A 17,307-nucleotide genomic window follows, 5' to 3' on the forward strand; every position below is an offset into this window, starting at 1 on the left:
TGAACCCCTATTAAAAACGTTATAGTCGATCGAATATGGTCAGATCTCGATCAGAATTAGCGGTTGCGTTAGGAAAAATCCAAACGAGGAAGCGTGCTTCTGTATGCCGGTTGATTTGCCACAAAGGGGACGAAATAGACTAAAGGGAAGAGGGGTTGAGCCGCTAAACTCGCCTCCAGTAAATAGAGTCTAATCAACTGCGGGCCTTGGCCGATCGGCCAGATTTCGACCTAAAATGGCCCCATTGTACCGCACTCTCTCGTACACTCCACGTGCTGCTATTTCGACTGCACCTACTTTTGTTAAATAACGGCACTGCGAAACTTTCTCTTTCTTCTCGAACTGGTCACATTTTTTTTCGACGGTTGGTGCTGAATTTTTTATTCATCGGATTGCTCGAGTTTACAATTACATTATTACCCAATCGAGTTTTTATTTGCATAATTTTTAATGTCATTCGTGAGATTTGTGATTAAGATATTTTTAAATTATGTTATTGTTGTTGCTGGCATTGGTACTTTTGTTATAGGACATTTCTAGGATTGAAGGGGAAAATTTTAGTAATAGGGATTGAGAAAATTTTTGTACTGGGGTTCAATGATGGTGGAATTAAAATATTGCAGATTTGAGGTTAGGGGGATTGTGGATAATTTGAGGATTTGGAAATTTCAAAAATTTGAGGATTTGCTAAAATGTGCAAAGTTTGGAAACATGGGGATTTGAGGATTTGGTGATTTGTAAATGTGAGAGTTTGGAGTTTTTAAAATTTAGGGATTTCGAGATTTAAAGATCTGGGACTTAAGAGTCGGCTGATTTGGGGATTTGACAATTCGAAAATTTGAAGATTATAGAGTTTGACAATTTGAAAACTGTCAATTTTGGAAATTTTTAATTCGAAAAAATCTAAAAATTATTCAGTACATTTTATTTAAAAATTTGAAAATTTAGTCCTTTTAGTTCCTGTCTACCCACTAAAAATGAAATACAACCCCAACTGCAAAAATTGCAGAAGTAACAAAAAGAGATAAAAAGGATTAAACTCCCCCATAAATTTCGTTGCTGTAACAGAGGAGCACGTTAACAAAATCTTCGCGGTCCTAGACAAATAGCGTACGAAGGATAATTTCGGCGCAAGGGTCGTCGTCCTGCGAAACGAAGTTAGACCGATCGGCTCCTTGCGGGGTGAACAGAGCCGGCGAAGGATAATTAAGTAAACCAAGAGGGGTGGCTCGTGAGACGAGACCGCGAGACACCCCTGTCTACCATGTTTTTTTTTCCACTGACAACGTGGAAAAAAATTACACGATATGTACATCGTGCTCCACCGGAAGGGGACTGAGAAAATTCATCTTGCTAATCTGTTTCGACGACAAGCGTAATTGGAAAAAGAGAGCGCGAAACGAGATGCACGAATGGCGGGATCTAAACAGCTTTTGATGGATCTTTTTCCTCCAAAAGTCATCGTTTTGTGTCGAACTGTGGATGCAATATGGAGACCCTTTTGGCGATGAGAGAAAAATGTGAGACAAAAAGTGGGATACGAAAGATGTTTTTAGGATTAATAAAATATAGGGTATTGATTAATTAGGTGCATTAGGTGTATTGACTAATTTAATCTACTGAAATAATTTTGTATTATTGTATCTTAATTGTGTCAAATATTTTATATTTACATTTGCGTTGTTACATTTTGTTCCAATGTTCCAATGTATATTGAAATATTCAAATCTGGTAAAGTTCACATTTTTACCTAAAGTTAAAATATTCGATTAATTTGCATGATTGTAGGACTTAAATCTTCCATCGAACATTTTCTTAGGTTTTGAAACTTTGTATACGTAAATTTATCAAACTTCTAACTTAATAAGTCGGTAAAGATTCATCTTCATATTCGAAAGTTACGTCGTACGAGTTAATTGTACGATTTGATTACAGTAAAGAAAGGATGGTATTGTTGTATCAATTAGAACAATCCTGTAGTTTCATTTCGTTTCTGGTAAGCTTGAAAACGCACGGGCCGCCCTACTGCTGCGAATTCACTTTGTACAATTACGTGAAATGATGCCAGGGAAATGTAAATGCAGAAGGGATGTGCGAGCAAGTATGCTAATAACGTGACCTATCTTCGTGATACTCCAACATTAAATCTACATTGTATTTCCCTACGTAAGAGGATAGTTCTGTATTTCTAGCGAAATTATATTTTAACGAAAATTTTCATATTTCCATACGGAACTATAGTTTATGTACAATTTTTGTAAATAAATTGCTTGCACACTTTATTATAATAGTTCAACAGAAAGTTTATTATTGTGTTCATGTTTAATATTGTGTTTACAATCATTTTAAGATTGTCAACGTAAGTCTTCTAATATTTTTTTTACTATTTTTATATTTGATACTAACATTCATGTACGTACATATTTTATTAGTCTATATATAGCAGGTACATTAATATTAAATTACTTTAAACTTCTTCATCAAACTCTACTATCGTTTCACTTTATAATACAAATCTTTCAATAAAGAATCTTGTCTGTCTATAAACACCCCTGTATTAATCTTCTTCAACTCTTCCACCCTTACAATTCAAGTTCAAGTCACAAACGGGTGTATGAACACCCTTAGACTCGTCTTTTTCAACCCTTTTACCGTTATCTACTCTATAATTTCACTGTTAAATTCAAATTTCCCAAGTCACAATCTAATCTAACCCCATGTTAATCTTCTTTAACTCTGATACCATGTTCAACAATAATTTCTATGTACAATTAAAATTCTTCAAGTCATAAACTCAACTACCTATGAGCACCTCTAGATTCATGTTTTTCAACCCTTGTACCATGTAGTTTCATTTTGAAATTTAATTTTTTCAGTTCTATCTACCTACAAATGTAAATTCATGTTCTTCAATCACTTTACTATACAGTTTCACCTTGTAATTTAATTCTTTTAGATCATAAACTCGCCTATCTATAAACATCCCCAGACTCATATTCTCCAACCATTTTGTCATATAGTTTCACTATGTAATTTAATATTTTCAATTCATAAACTTGTCCATCTATAGACATCCTCGAGGTTCATATTCTATAACACTTTTACCATACAGTTTCACCTTGAAATTTAATTTGTTCAAGCCATAAACTCGCCTATCTATAAACACCCTGTAATTCGTTTCACCCCTTTACCATCATCCATCTCACCTTCCAATTCAAATTCCTCAAATCACAACATTGTCAACGAACACCTCCATAATACTCAAACCCTGCATCACCTCTTCAACTCCATTTCTTTCGTTGAATCGTTATTATTTATCAGCTCGTGTTCTCCGCGAAGCCCGGAGGCGAAAGAAGAAGAGCGACGGTGTACGCGCTTAATTTCCAAGAGGGTGCCGGGCAATAATCGCCGACAATAAACGCGAATCGCACTTGATTATTATGATTGTTCGACTCCTTTCTGCAGAACCCTCAAATAACTTCGTTTCTCGTTAGTAGCTGGCTGCCACCCCTTGTGACGGTGAAAACGTAGGGAGGTTCCCGGGGGCGGGGAAGGGGTGGTCGAGGGCAAAGTGGGGGTTCGACGTTTCCGTCTGCGGGGCAGAAGGTCGGAGGGATGAACGACAGCGTTGCAATTTGAAAAATTACAGGCGCCGAACGCACCCCCGCACCAGACACACGTACACACATGTACACCCTCCGCGTTTTTTGCATTCCTGTTAGCCTCGAGACGAACGATTCGTAAAAATTGAAAGCCTTTCTCTGCTATTCGTATGCACTGAATGAGTCGCGTTTCGACGATGAATTTGCAATTTTTTAAAGCGATATCCGAGCAATTACGAAAAGATCAGAACAGAATATACCGAAGGGGTTGGTAGAGATTTATGGACGATTAACTCGTGTTATAACAGATTCATAGTAACTTAGGGGTTGTTAAAATTGTTTAAGATACGTTACGCGCATTTGGACATAATTTATAATTATAATTATTGGCATTTAATATTGACATTTATTTGACAAGGTTCAATTCTACTCAATAGTGTGTTAATTCATGATGTAAATAATGTAAACTAAATTCTAAACCACGTTAATAATTTTTAAATTATCTAAATAAAATTGTAAAATCGTACTCTTTTCAGTAAATATTTTGTTCGTATTTGGAAGTGTTCAAGCTATCTCTTTGAACGCAGAAAATTTGATTCTGATTTCAATCAAATAATCGATAAATCACAGTTATTTTTCGGTCGCTTAAATCCAGCCCGATGTTTTTCATTTTACAAGGCAGGTATTCACGTATTCTCGAGCGTACAACGTTTTACCCTAACTGTAATTTTGCGGGCAATCCCCGATCAACTCAACACGCCGCACAACCCTCGTATAATCAATCCGTTTAATCGGATTAATTTGTTAGCAGAATAAGACGCAATGATCCGGTTGTTTCCACGAGATCGCACGGCACTGATTCCTGTTTGTTTTTCCGATAACTTCGTTTGAATACCCTTACAGCATCACCCTCTTAGCTTATAAAATGTCTACAGATACATTTCCTAATCCCAGAGTTGATTATACATATATTAGTCTTTCATCGAATGGTTTCATGAGTCAAATTTAATTTACAAAATAGGGGTAGGTACTTTTTTAATTTTTATGATACGGTGATATGTACAGGAATCAAAAACTGGATTTAACAAATTGTTTGCATAATTTTAAATGTAAATTTGAAATTATTTTTATTTAATTACCACATGGAAATTTGAGGAATTAATTAATTTAAATGTATAACTTGTTTGGTTGATATTGGTGGTTGTAGACAGTGGTCGTCAAATTCCTAAATTACCTGATTCTTGAATTTCAAGTTTTTTATATTTCTAAATTGTCAAGGTTACGTATTGTCATATTCCCAAAATTCCAAAATCCCAAATTCCTAAAATTCCAAAATCCCAAATTCCCAAATTCCCAAATGCCCGAACACCCAAATGTCCAAATGCTCAAATTCCCCAATTCCCGAATTCCCCAGTTTCCCAATTTCCCAATTTCCCAATTTCCCAATTTCCCAATTTCCCAATTTCCCAATTTCCCAATTTCCCAATTTCCAAATTCCCAAATTCCCAAATTCCCCAATTCCCCAATTCCCCAATTCCCCAATTCCCCAATTCCCCAATTCCCCAATTCCCCAATTCCTCAATTCCCCAATTCGCCAATTCCCAAATTCCCAAATTCCCAAATTCCCCAATTCCCCAATTCCTCAATTCCCCAATTCGCCAATTCCCAAATTCCCAAATTCCCAAATTCCCCAATTCCCCAATTCCCCAATTCCCCAATTCCCCAATTCCCCAATTTCCCAATTCCTCAATTCGCCAATTCCCAAATTCCCAAATTCCCAAATTTCCCAATTCCCAATTCCCCAATTCCCCAATTCCCCAATTCCCCAATTCCCCATTTCCCCAATTCCCCAATTCCCAATACCTAAATTTCTAAAATCCCAAATTACCCAATTCCCAAATCCCCAAATCCCCCAAAAGTCCCTAAATCCCCAAATCCCCAAATCCCCAAATCCCCAAATCCCCAAATCCCCAAATCCCCAAATCCCCAAATCCCCAAATCCCCAAATCCCCAAATCCCCAAATCCCCAAATTCCCAAATTCCCAAATCCCCAAATCCCCAAATCCCCAAATCCCCAAATCCCCAAATCCTCAAATTCCCAAATCCACAAATACCCCAAAAAGTCCCGAAATCCCCAAATTATGGAACTACCAAACCTCCAAATTTTCAAGTTATCAAAAATACACCACACGAAAACGAAGATGACATACACCTACACACCAAGTTAATCAACCAGATCAAGATCGCGTAAGAATCTCCACTTTTGATGAAAAGATTCTATCAGCAAAGTTACAATCATTATTGTAAATTGAACAGGTCAATCGATCGGTGTTCATGACAGCCCAAGTTCCTGGAACGTGTTTCCCATCGTTGTTTTAGAAAGCTCGCTTCTGTATCGGAAAACCGTTCAGATTTATGGTATACTTCCATGAAGACTCGAGCAAAAGTTTCGTGGTGAAGTATGATTCTGCTTCTTGTTCGGTCGAGATCGGACAGCGCGATAATAATTGCTACGAAATGTCAAGTGTATCAACAAGAATCTTACTTGTACCTTAGACTAACAGATAAGGAGATCCTAAAAAGAACATGGGACATATTTGTATAATATTTAAGACAATTCACTGTTACATGCAAATTTTTACTTTCATTTGAAATTTTCACTTTTGTGTTCCTTATACTTATAACGTTATAATCAGTACTCTAGTGTATTTATTTTTATTTTTATTTTTGTGGGTTCTTGTTAAAATTTGTTTATTTTTTTTATTCGAGTCTTTTGTGTTAATTTATTGCTTCATGAATTTGTCTATTTTTTATAGACTTTTAGTTTAATATCTTCCACACATAATTTCGAGCAGAAGTATTATACTTCTTTGTTCTCATTTTTAATTCTTTTTGAAATTTTGTATAGTTTGTACATAATGATATAGAAGATAAACACACTTCATTATTATATGATACCTTCATAATTAAAATACATCCAATAGTGAGAGACATCTATATAGACCTAAATGTACACATAAAGGATATAGTCTAACTACAAGCTACCATTTTTATTTTAAGTGATACTACCAAGCCAATTAAACATTTTTTAATTGAAACCTCAATGTGTCAGCTACAACATATCATCCCTTGCCATAAATACACATAAATCGAAATATATTTTTCGCCTAAATGACTCGCTTCCTCTCAGAGCTGATTTTGTGGAACTATAGACTAAGATCATAACCTCTTCCTCCGACTTAGTTCATCGATCGATTTTCAAAATTTTCGTCATGAAGAAATTTCGATATCGAGCAGTAAGAATCGCGCGCATCTGGAGAAAGGACACGTGCACGGAGCATGGGAAGCACTTGTTCCGATGGCCCGATCGCAATCTCTCTGATGATGCCGGTACACCGCAGCCCGCGGTACGTGTTTGTCGGAAATTCTCGATTACGCGAAGGAAGAGGGCCGGTTTATTACGAGCACGTGGGAGGACTCGGCGTGGCACGTAACACAGTAGGTAATACGTGTGGCAAGACGAGAAGTGGCGAGGCGAGGCGAGGCGCGAAGGTTTCGGTGCGTTACGGTGTCGCTGGGAACACCATAAGATAGGGTCTCATTATTGTAGCTACGCCGTTTACTAAATTGCCGCCCTAGGCTGGGGTTACCGTCGCGCCGGGCAAAACGGTCTGCCTCAGCGAGACTAAACCGCTGGACCAATTAACTTTCAATTAGAGAATAGAGATAACTCTTATCGCGTCCGCGAGGGCGGATTTTATGGGGCCCTTCTTTATCCCCCGGACGACGTTTATGTCCGCGCTGATGCATGATCCTCGAAAGGGTTAGATAAAGATCGTTTATACACATAAAAGTGATATCCGATTCAAGAAGCTACCGGGTTCAACGGGTCTCCGTTCGATAAACCGAACAGGGGTTAGGTCGATAGGTGGCTATTTGATCGAACAGCGGTTACCTACAAGAAGGCGATAGTGGTTTGCTATGGGAGTTTAGATAATCTTCGATGCGTTTGATCGATAATTAGCGATTACAAGTGTTCTTCGCATTCGTATTTCATTCTCCTTTCTATTCTCACTGTAATTGTACCTGAGTGATTTTATTATACAATGCTCGGAGATCTGATGTGTCTAAGTAAGACTAACAATTATAGCATGTATGTCGCGTGGAAATTTTATGATTAGTTATTTTAAAATAATCAATGCAATATTTATAACAGTTTAAACGTATAATATTAGCACGTGCAATTAAAACTAGACTGAAGGCTCTAAAAACAGAGTACGCATTCATTACGTACTGCAATCAAGATTATACCAATAGGAGTGGAACCTTCATTTACCCAATTATTCACCTCACAATTGAATTATTAAAATTCTTTCGCCTTAAGAATTCATTACCTAATTTTACATGATAACATATCTTTACAGTAGAGTAGTGAATATGGCCGCCGTTCAAAGACGCGACGGCCGATGCCAGAGCGGCAATTAATTGGCCCGGCTTGGCGTCGGCCACGTAGACAATCAAGAATTTAGAAAGCCGCGTTCTTCCTGGAAAGCGCTGCTTCCTGAACGAAACAGCCCCTGTTTGCCCGCTCCGCGCTTGCATACCGATTAACAGCGAGCAGAAGAGCCGATCAGACGAGGTGGCACGATGTGCTGCCTAGAAATCGTTCCGTTTCGTCTCGTTACCGGTCGAGCGTCGTCCCCACAAAGACAATCACAAAATGCCAGCTCGTCGGTATTGTTCTCGGCGCGCGTAAACACACAGAGAGAACGGTGGCCGGGCAACGAGACGAGCAGCCAACGAACACGGGACATCCATATGTATGATTATGAGGACGGGAGTTATCACCGAACGAAGGAGAGTCTCGACGAGGAACGAGCCCGCAGCTAAGTTCATATTTGTGCATTACGCTCACGTGCAACGATACAATAAGGAATCCTTCGTATCGGGGGATGCATGCTAAGTACCGGGGCCGTTTGCTTGCTCGCTCGTTGCACCCACCAGACTCTTCGCCACGATTTCTTTCTCGTCCACACACACGGTAGCCGATACTTTTCCCCGTCTAACTTACCTGCCAACACTGATTGGATGTTCGATGAATTAATTCCCGGTTGGTAAGCCCTTAAACGATCGGAGGCCTCTTCCTTCGCTTGGGAACAATGGAACTTGCTATTAAGCGAAATAAGGGAGACTACACTTTCTTGGAAACGCTCGTTGCACGGTACTTCTGATGTGCTGGATTAGTAGGTGCAGAGCTGAATCGTCGGCAGAGGAAAACGCGAAGCTAATTGCTTATGGGGCCTAATGCATTTATCTGCTGGGCTATAATTGTGTAAAGCGCGTGTAAGAGTTACCTGAGGTAAACGGTGTTTCTAATAATTAGAGTTCCAAGAAGAATGAATAAGGAATTTATTCATTATTTATTCAAATAGGAACTTTATTTATTTAATTTGCATGATCGATTCCAAACTTCCTTTATAATTTGGAACAAAATAATGCAGTACGGTGATGTATTGAAATAATAGAGATATAGTAGAACATTAAAATAATGGAACAGTGAAATAATAGAATAATGGAATAGTAAAATATGAAATTTTAAATTCGTAACAGAGTAATATAGTAAAATGGTAAAATGTAGCAGTGGAATAATAAAATGGTAGAAAAAGAAAAAAACAAAGTAGCAAAATAACAAAATACTAAATTAATAAAACAGTAAACTACAAAGCTAGTAAACTAGCAAAATAACAAATTAGTTAAATTCCAAAATACTAAAATAGTAAAACAGTGAAATAATCGAATAGTGCTAGATTGAGAAAACATAGTCATATAAATAATGAAATTAATTACATGCGCATATTTCTCCATTTTACCATATAAATACGAAGCAATGCACGTGTAATTTTCACTCGTATTTGACGCGTTTTTACTGGCTACCTGTGTCGCGCATCGCATCGATTTCTCGGCTATTTTATTACGTGTCGCGCATTCTCTGGCGTAATTGCACAAAGACGTTGCGTGAGATAAATCGACGATCAATCAATGATTGAGTAACAGAAAAAGTCGCAGTCTATGAATATCCATGAGAGGAACCCTTCTTCTCGTTTCGCGAAACAAACAGAAATATGTTATTTCTAGCACCATCGTTTCCGGCTTTCTACTTACCAATTGCGCATTATGAAATATTCGATAATGTGTACGGCTTTAAAGATGTCATTTGATTAATAGTGAAATAGGTCCCTGTCTCATCTACAGATAGCAATTTTTTAAATTTTAGACTTCAAGGATTTTAGTACATCAAACTTTTGCAATTTAAAAATTTCAGAACTTCGAACTTTTCAGAACTTGTGAACTTTAAGACCGACAAGACTTTCGAACTTCTTTGAAATTTTAGAATTCTAGAACTTCAGGATTCTAAATCTTTGCAACTCCTTAAATTCTCAGAGTTGCGTTATGAATGAGTGGATAATTCAAAAATTTCTGGTCCTTATTCCACCTTTGGTTGTTTCCAACCTCAAAATATCTGTCACCTCAAACTCCATGTACTAAAACTTGTACCATTCCCTTATCCATAAAACCAAACGAAGTTGAAAAGTATTATAAAATATCAACAAGCGTGTGCATGATCCGAAGAAAATCGGAAAGTCAGTATCGCGCTTTGAGGGTTAAGAATCGTCGGTCGCGCACGTGGCTCGCTTACGGGCCACTTCCGGGGAACGTCGCCCTTGGCTCGCGACAAGGTGGCCTCTCCACTGCTGGTAGGTGTACGATCAGAGGTTCTTAACCATCCGGCAAACGTCATTAGCAGCGGTGGGCGGGGCCAGTGGCGCGACGGTGGTAACCGCAGCCGCTTCGGAAAGTGCGATGTTCGGAGTGCCGCGCGGTTATCCCGTCTGTCCGATGAACAAAAGGGTGCAGTGACGCAAGTGTCTCGCGAGTGCGCGGTGTCGGTGTTGCGGTGGCGGCGGAGGGCGTGTTCGACCGCGCAACCGCGTCACCCGATTGGCCGAGGCGACCGTGTCGTGGGCGGGGCAAGCCCGCCCATCGTTCGGCGCACACTCTCGCGCCCTCTTTCTCGCTCCTCTTTCCGCCAACGAGGGTTGTCTCGCTCGCACGACAGTGCTCTCCGTGCGGTTCACGTTACAGAGCCGGTACAGTCCGGGCTAGTCTGTCGTTCGGTCACGAACCAGCCGTTTAAGTTGTCTGCAACCCCCGCATCGTGTGCGTGATCGAAGGGACCGACCTGGACCTGTAACAGCTGGTCCACGACGCGACAGTCCGGGCGTCGAGTTGTTGACACGCACGTGCGCGCGCGTGAACCCTCGTCTTCGGGCACCGTTCCTTTTTTTTTCTTCTATCCGTTTCGTTCGATTCCGCGTTTCGGGTGATGCCGATGAAACGGTGGTTGGATGATGACGCGGGAAGAGGACGGTTCGCGCGATGGACGATGATCAGCCGCAGAATATGACTGTTTCGCGGTGTGCCGGTTTTGTTCAGTGTTGTTGTTGTTGTTGTTACCGGGTCGTGAACAATCGGTGGTGCACGGACGACGAGCAGTGGCAGTGATCGAAGGAATCGGAAGAGAAGGAAAGGGAGAGAAAGAGGGAGATATATTGAGAGGGAGAGATTTATTAAAGGAAAAGAGAGAAAGAGAGAGAAAGAGAGATGTTGCCGTATCAGATGGCCATGGATTATGGGGGCTTTCAACGACAAAGCCCGGTCGGGGTCGGTGTCGGTGTCGGCGTCGATGTCGGCGGACCCCATCAAGGGGCCGCTGGGGCGCTCAACATCAACCCCGCGTTCACGCACTCCTGGTTCGTACCGGCGGACCTCTGTGTCCCGTACAAACAGAGTCAGGGTCCTCTCCTCGAGCCAGGGCATGTTGTTTCTCTTATACTTATTTTTTCTTACTATCGCACACCGTTTCGAGTACATGGGCGTTCGGGACAGCGATACCGACTTCTAAACTAATCGACTCTTCGTCTAAGTTCTAACACTTCTTTCGAAATAATTCTACCGAGAGAAAATTCTTTTATACGACCATCTTCTTATATAATACTTCTTTGAAGATAAAATTATTTTACAGGATAATTTTGTAAAAATCATTCTTTAATAATAACATTCTCCGACACGACGATTTTCTGAATATAATTCCTTGAAGACAAAGCTTTGCATGATAATTTTCTAAATATAATTTCTTGAAAATAAAATTCTGTTCGACAATTGGGTGAATATAGTAATCATTATTGGAATGCGAAATGATGTATTTTGAAAAAGCTGTAGGGGTTTTTTGTTGTAATGAAAAAATTTTTTAAACTTTTGCTATCATAGAATACTATTATTACTATTATAGAACAACAAATTATAGTTGTCCATCAACGTTATATTTGAATAAGGGTTAAAGGCTAATGCGACAAACGCGTCAACGATTTCAATCATGTTCTTCATTGTGGACAAATTTAAGCAATTAAATTTGACGCTAATTACATATATTTCATGATAATAATATTATTGTATTATATTATGAATCTCCTAAAATAACATCTGAATATATTACAAAACTTCATACACGCGTTAAATTATATTAACCTATACCTAATTTAAAACCAACAAATGATATGAGAATTTTAATACAAGAATTTAGTGATAAAATATACAAATATCCTACGAATGTTGCTATCTGTATCCAAAAAACAAAATCAACAGTGGACCTCTACTCTCACTTCTTAAAGGGAATTAATACATTTATTAAAAGTGAGGATACATTTGACGTCTGCGTTTCTTTCTGAACATTTTGACAATCAGCATTTAATAGATTTAATGGTAATGATTTTTTATTTTTGTCCATTGCTCGAAACAGTGTGTACCGTGTCGGCGTACGTTTCGAAAAGTAACACATTTCGTTTGTCTTCCGAAGGCTATACATTTTTAATTCATAACGAAATAGAGCACGTTCTTGGTCGTTTTCATCAGTAACTAGTAATTTTTTGTATTAATACAAAATCATGACCGTCGCTGAGAAAGTTAATCCTCTCATACATAATCACGCATAAAGACATTTATATAAACTGCTTTTTCTCAGTTATTGTTGACCGAAAGTACACATTTTATTCATGATATTCGTATAAGCTCATTTCTTATTATTTTAAAAGCTATTTGCAGTAACGCCTTATTTAAATGATATATTTCGAACGATGAATGTAAAACTAAAAAACAAGAAAACAGCCATTTATTCAACTCTTAAGTTTCAATTATACAGTAACAAATTAAAAAATCAAACTAAATACTTAGCTGTATTACAGTGCGTCTGACCATGTACGTCACTTTCCACTGTGGCACTCGACGCGTTAGCAGCGAACATAATTCACAGTTCACCGTGGATTATGCTAAACTTTACACACTGCGACGAAAAGTAGCATGTTTCGTTTACCTTATCAATCTCAGAATATTTTACAAAATAACGTAGATTTTCGGTAACTAGATAGATATAGGAATATAGGGACATATGTATTTTCAAGATTGTAGAAATTTTCAGAATACGTAAAGTTTTGAGGAATGTGGAGATTTTTTGCGTGTAGAAATGTTGAGAATATCGTGATTTGGTAGTTTTGGGATTTTGGAACCTATGAAATGAAGAAGATATTAAGTAAGGAGAAGGTATGATATTATGGAGATATGAGAATATGGAGAGACGGGAGGATATTTGGAATTTGAGAATTTAATAACATGAATAGGGATATAGGTATGATGTCTGTAGCTACGGATATTGGGATGTAAAGATGTCGGGATTTAGTTATTACTTGATATTTCAAGACATAAGTAATACGGAACTAGGAACATTTGGACGTAGGAATACGTAGTTCCTTGAGGACGTAGTACTCAAAGAACACATGGTACTTGGATATAGGAACTTAAGAGTATCAAGATGTCGTGATATGAGGATATAGGAATATTGAAATCTAGGAATATCTTCATCTGGACATACTGGTGTCTCCAAATATTGGACTCTAGAAATGTCGAGTTCTTAAAATATTGAGATATCAAAATGTAGCAATATAAGACTTCAAGTATATCTAAATCTAAAGATACCGATGTTAGGGTCTTAGGATATCAAGATCTAGGAATGCTAGAGTGTATCTATTGATATTGGGATTTAACTGAAACTTACTTCACCTCATAACCAAAAGAGCACAGGCTACTCTTCGTCGCCAAAGAAAACAGAAACCCGCTTCCCAAGACCAAAATAGAAACGTGCTGTTTTTCGTGGTGATAAAATCTAAAGTGGCAGTGTTCGTTAAACAAACGAAACGTGCTACCCTTCGTGACGCACATCGATATACACTACTTAGTAGTTACGGTCTATTCGACGCGTTACGATCTACCTAGCCCTTTCGATGCGACTGCAATGCGAATCGCTCATTGACAAACAACCACTTTGTACATCGTTTGCAACGTAATCGCTATTGTTTTCCGGGGTAGAATCGAAGGGGCTGCAAGGTTGCACACATCTGAAATGAATCGAAGGGGAAATGTTTTCGGTTTGTCACTTCGTAAGTGTTGAGAGCATTAATCGTTAGGAGGGTGAAACCTGTGTTGGTGCAACCCTTTCGCGAAAGTTGGACCCTCGCGCCCTCGTTGACGAAGATGTTAGCGGTAATTTATCGTTCGAGTGTCGGACCTCGGTTCTCTTCTCTCAGAGATTTATACGAATTTCCGGGAAAATTGGTTATTTATTTGTTCAAGTTTCGAGAATTGAGACAGATGTTTCGAGATCGATACCAAGGTCTCCACGTCATATAACTGCGATTTAAATAAACAATTTCGTGAAAGTTTTGCAATGAATCGCTTCGCATGCGCAAAAGCATGCGCCGCTGGTTAAAATTATAGACTGACTTCATTTTTAGGTGGTCTGTTATGAATTTCGGATATTATGTAAGAATTGAAGATTTCGTAATTTTAACATATGCAATTATTTTATTTTGTAGAGAATTTTAATTGGAAAATAGAGTTTGCATTGGTAATTAATTGCAACGAAAATTGGTTTTAGTCACCAGTTATGGTTTCTCTGCGATTAATTGCAATTGAGCTTTCATGCTCTTAATAATTTTAATAAATCGTTTGAAACTTAATAATTTTAATAATTTATATTATATTATATTATAAATTCAGTGTAATAGCATTTGCTGCACATTGTCAATGTTACTTTTAAGTAGTATTTCTCAAAACAATACCTAAAAAAACGAAGTAATTTTATAATTTTGACGATGATAATATTTTACGTTTGCATTTAATTAAAAAATTCAATTCAATATTTTATATTGAATTAATTCGTAAAATTTTACAAAAGCCATACCGACGTACATTAATGGTAGTTATAGAAATCATTGTTTTTTCAATGATGAACCTTGATGAATTAAAAGGATTATTACATCGTTATTAAATGTATATTTAAATTTATTACCTAACAAATATTAGTAAATACTTGCAATGATTACAAGATTTAGAATAAAATATTTAACATTGAACTCTTCACCGTCGGCCATTTTGTAATATTACCGTAGAACGCTCAAATATACACATTATTAAATTAAACAAGAATTATTTTGTACCATAATCAATCTTTTTCATAAAAAAGTTTAAACGTGAATAAGTAAAGGGTTGAAAATAAACAAAATCCGATGAGTGTATTAATAAATAAAGCAACGAAAGGGCTAGAGATGCGTAGCAAACTGCTCTCTCGAGGTAGATCGCGACGACTTCATCATTTAATCATAAACCAAACATTTTAAACTAAAACACCTCTTTAAATCCTTTCTAGAATAAGGCAATAACTTGTCGTACATTTGCACTCGTAACAATTGCGCGTAAAACGCATAGCAATGAATACTTTTAAGGATAAGCGAGCAAGAACTTCCGGTTTTATCAGCCAACCTTCGAATCTCGTGTAGGCACAGTATAAAAATGAAAAACGAGAACGTAACTTTGCATTTTACTTAATTTCCATTTAACGTTACGATAAAAGCATACGTTCATGTATTATTCTATCAAATTAATTCCATATGTACTCTTCATCGAAATGTTTGTCTGTACCTTGAATATTTCCGCAATTTTATTATCGAAAACATGGAAGATTGAGTATATGGTTTTTTTTTTGTGTAAAATGCATGATTAGATGTTTTGTACAATTGTATGATACATATTGGTACATATGTACATGTAGCGCGTATTGATGTAGTTTGTTTGAGTTCTATTTGTAATTCCTTTTGAAAATTTGGGGTTTTGCGAATTTGGTTATTTAGGAATTTTGAGAACCTTGTCAAATTTTTGAGATTCGGGAATTTGGGAATTTTGGGAATTTCTGAGATTTGGAAATTTGGGAATTTTGGGAATTTCTGAGATTTGGAAATTTGGGAATTTTGGGAATTTCTAAGATTTGGAAATTTAGGAATTTTCAGAATTTTAGGAATCTTGAGAATTTCTAAGATTTGGAAATTTGGGGAATTTTGGAGATCTTGAGAATTTCAAAGATTTGGAAATTTAGGAAATTTCCGAATTTTTGAAATTTTAAGAATTTTGGAAGCCTTGAGAATTTCTAAGATTTGGGAATTTTGGGAATTTTGGAGGTCTTGAGAATTTCTAACAATAAGATTTGGAAATTTAGGAAATTTTAGAATTTTGTAAATTTTGAGAATTTTGTATCTAACTCTAAAACTGATAGCTACAAATGAAAACTCAATCCTAGTAGCTTCAAGGATAACTACTTCATATCTGAGAACAAGAATCAAATTATTTACAACGCACAATGTTTCTGCGACATACGATTCAAATCGAACAAGACATTAATATGTGACGTACGTATATCGACGATGACGCCACGGGACGATGCTGTAAATAGTGCGAGGTGTAAAGTTGACGTTCATAACTGTAAATCATTCTTGGCGTGCAGGATGTCGAATTTTGATCAGGCCATCAATCACCATCTTCGAGTTCGCGCCAAACCCTTGTATGGCCGTTGAGTTTCCATGTCGAATTTTAGATTTCTATTCCTATTGTTTGATTTAGTCAAGAATTAATCACGATACTATAATCCAAAGCTACTGACAAGTCTCAAGTTACAATAAGGATTTGCTTATTCAATTTTTACGTTCAACTTTAGACTTCAATATATATCTTTATTAATGATAAAAGTAAGGATCAATACAGACAGATAAAATTATGCAATAAAAATTTAGGCGAAAAATGATCGATTTCAAAATGTAGATATTAGAAGATTTGAAAATTTGTAAACTTGCATATCTGAAACTATAAAAGTTGAAAACTTATAAACTTGTAAATAAAAAATTTGAAAATTCGTAAATCTGTAAATATAATATTTAAAACTTTGCAATTTTGTAAATATAAAATTTGAAAATACGTAAACTTGTAAATATAAAATTTGAAAATACGCAAACTTGAAAATATAAAATTTGAAAATACGTAAACTTGTAAATATAAAATTTGAAAATTTGTAAACTTGTAAATCTGAAACTATGAAATTTGAAAACTTAGAACCCTGTAAATAAAAAATTGGAAAATTCACAAATCCATAAATATAAAATTAAAAAATTTGCAACTTTACAAATACAAAATTTGAAAATTAAAAAATGTATAAACGTATAATTTAAAATTTTGCAGTCCTGATATTTCAAGTATTTCTGACCTTGTAACT

General features: G+C 36.9%; 1 protein-coding gene across 7 annotated transcripts in view; it reads left to right on the top strand.

Annotated features, from left to right (window-relative positions):
- Window positions 1-17,307, top strand: part of LOC100875446 (protein trachealess) — a 178,353-nt gene that overhangs the window by 128,637 nt on the left and 32,409 nt on the right. Inside the window, exon 1 of one of the 7 annotated variants that reach the window (XM_012280638.2) lies at window positions 10,730-11,476. The exons of 5 other annotated variants lie outside the window; for them this stretch is intronic. In XM_012280638.2, coding sequence (XP_012136028.2) covers window positions 11,265-11,476 — 212 coding nt within the window. In that variant the 5' untranslated portion in view covers window positions 10,730-11,264. Of the gene's footprint in view, window positions 1-10,729; window positions 11,477-17,307 lie in introns of those variants that run through there. One more of the 7 variants, XM_076536514.1, reaches the window with a different exon arrangement.

The sequence above is a fragment of the Megachile rotundata genome, chromosome 1 (genome assembly GCF_050947335.1).
Source record: "Megachile rotundata isolate GNS110a chromosome 1, iyMegRotu1, whole genome shotgun sequence".
In the NCBI taxonomy this organism is placed as follows: domain Eukaryota; kingdom Metazoa; phylum Arthropoda; class Insecta; order Hymenoptera; family Megachilidae; genus Megachile; species Megachile rotundata.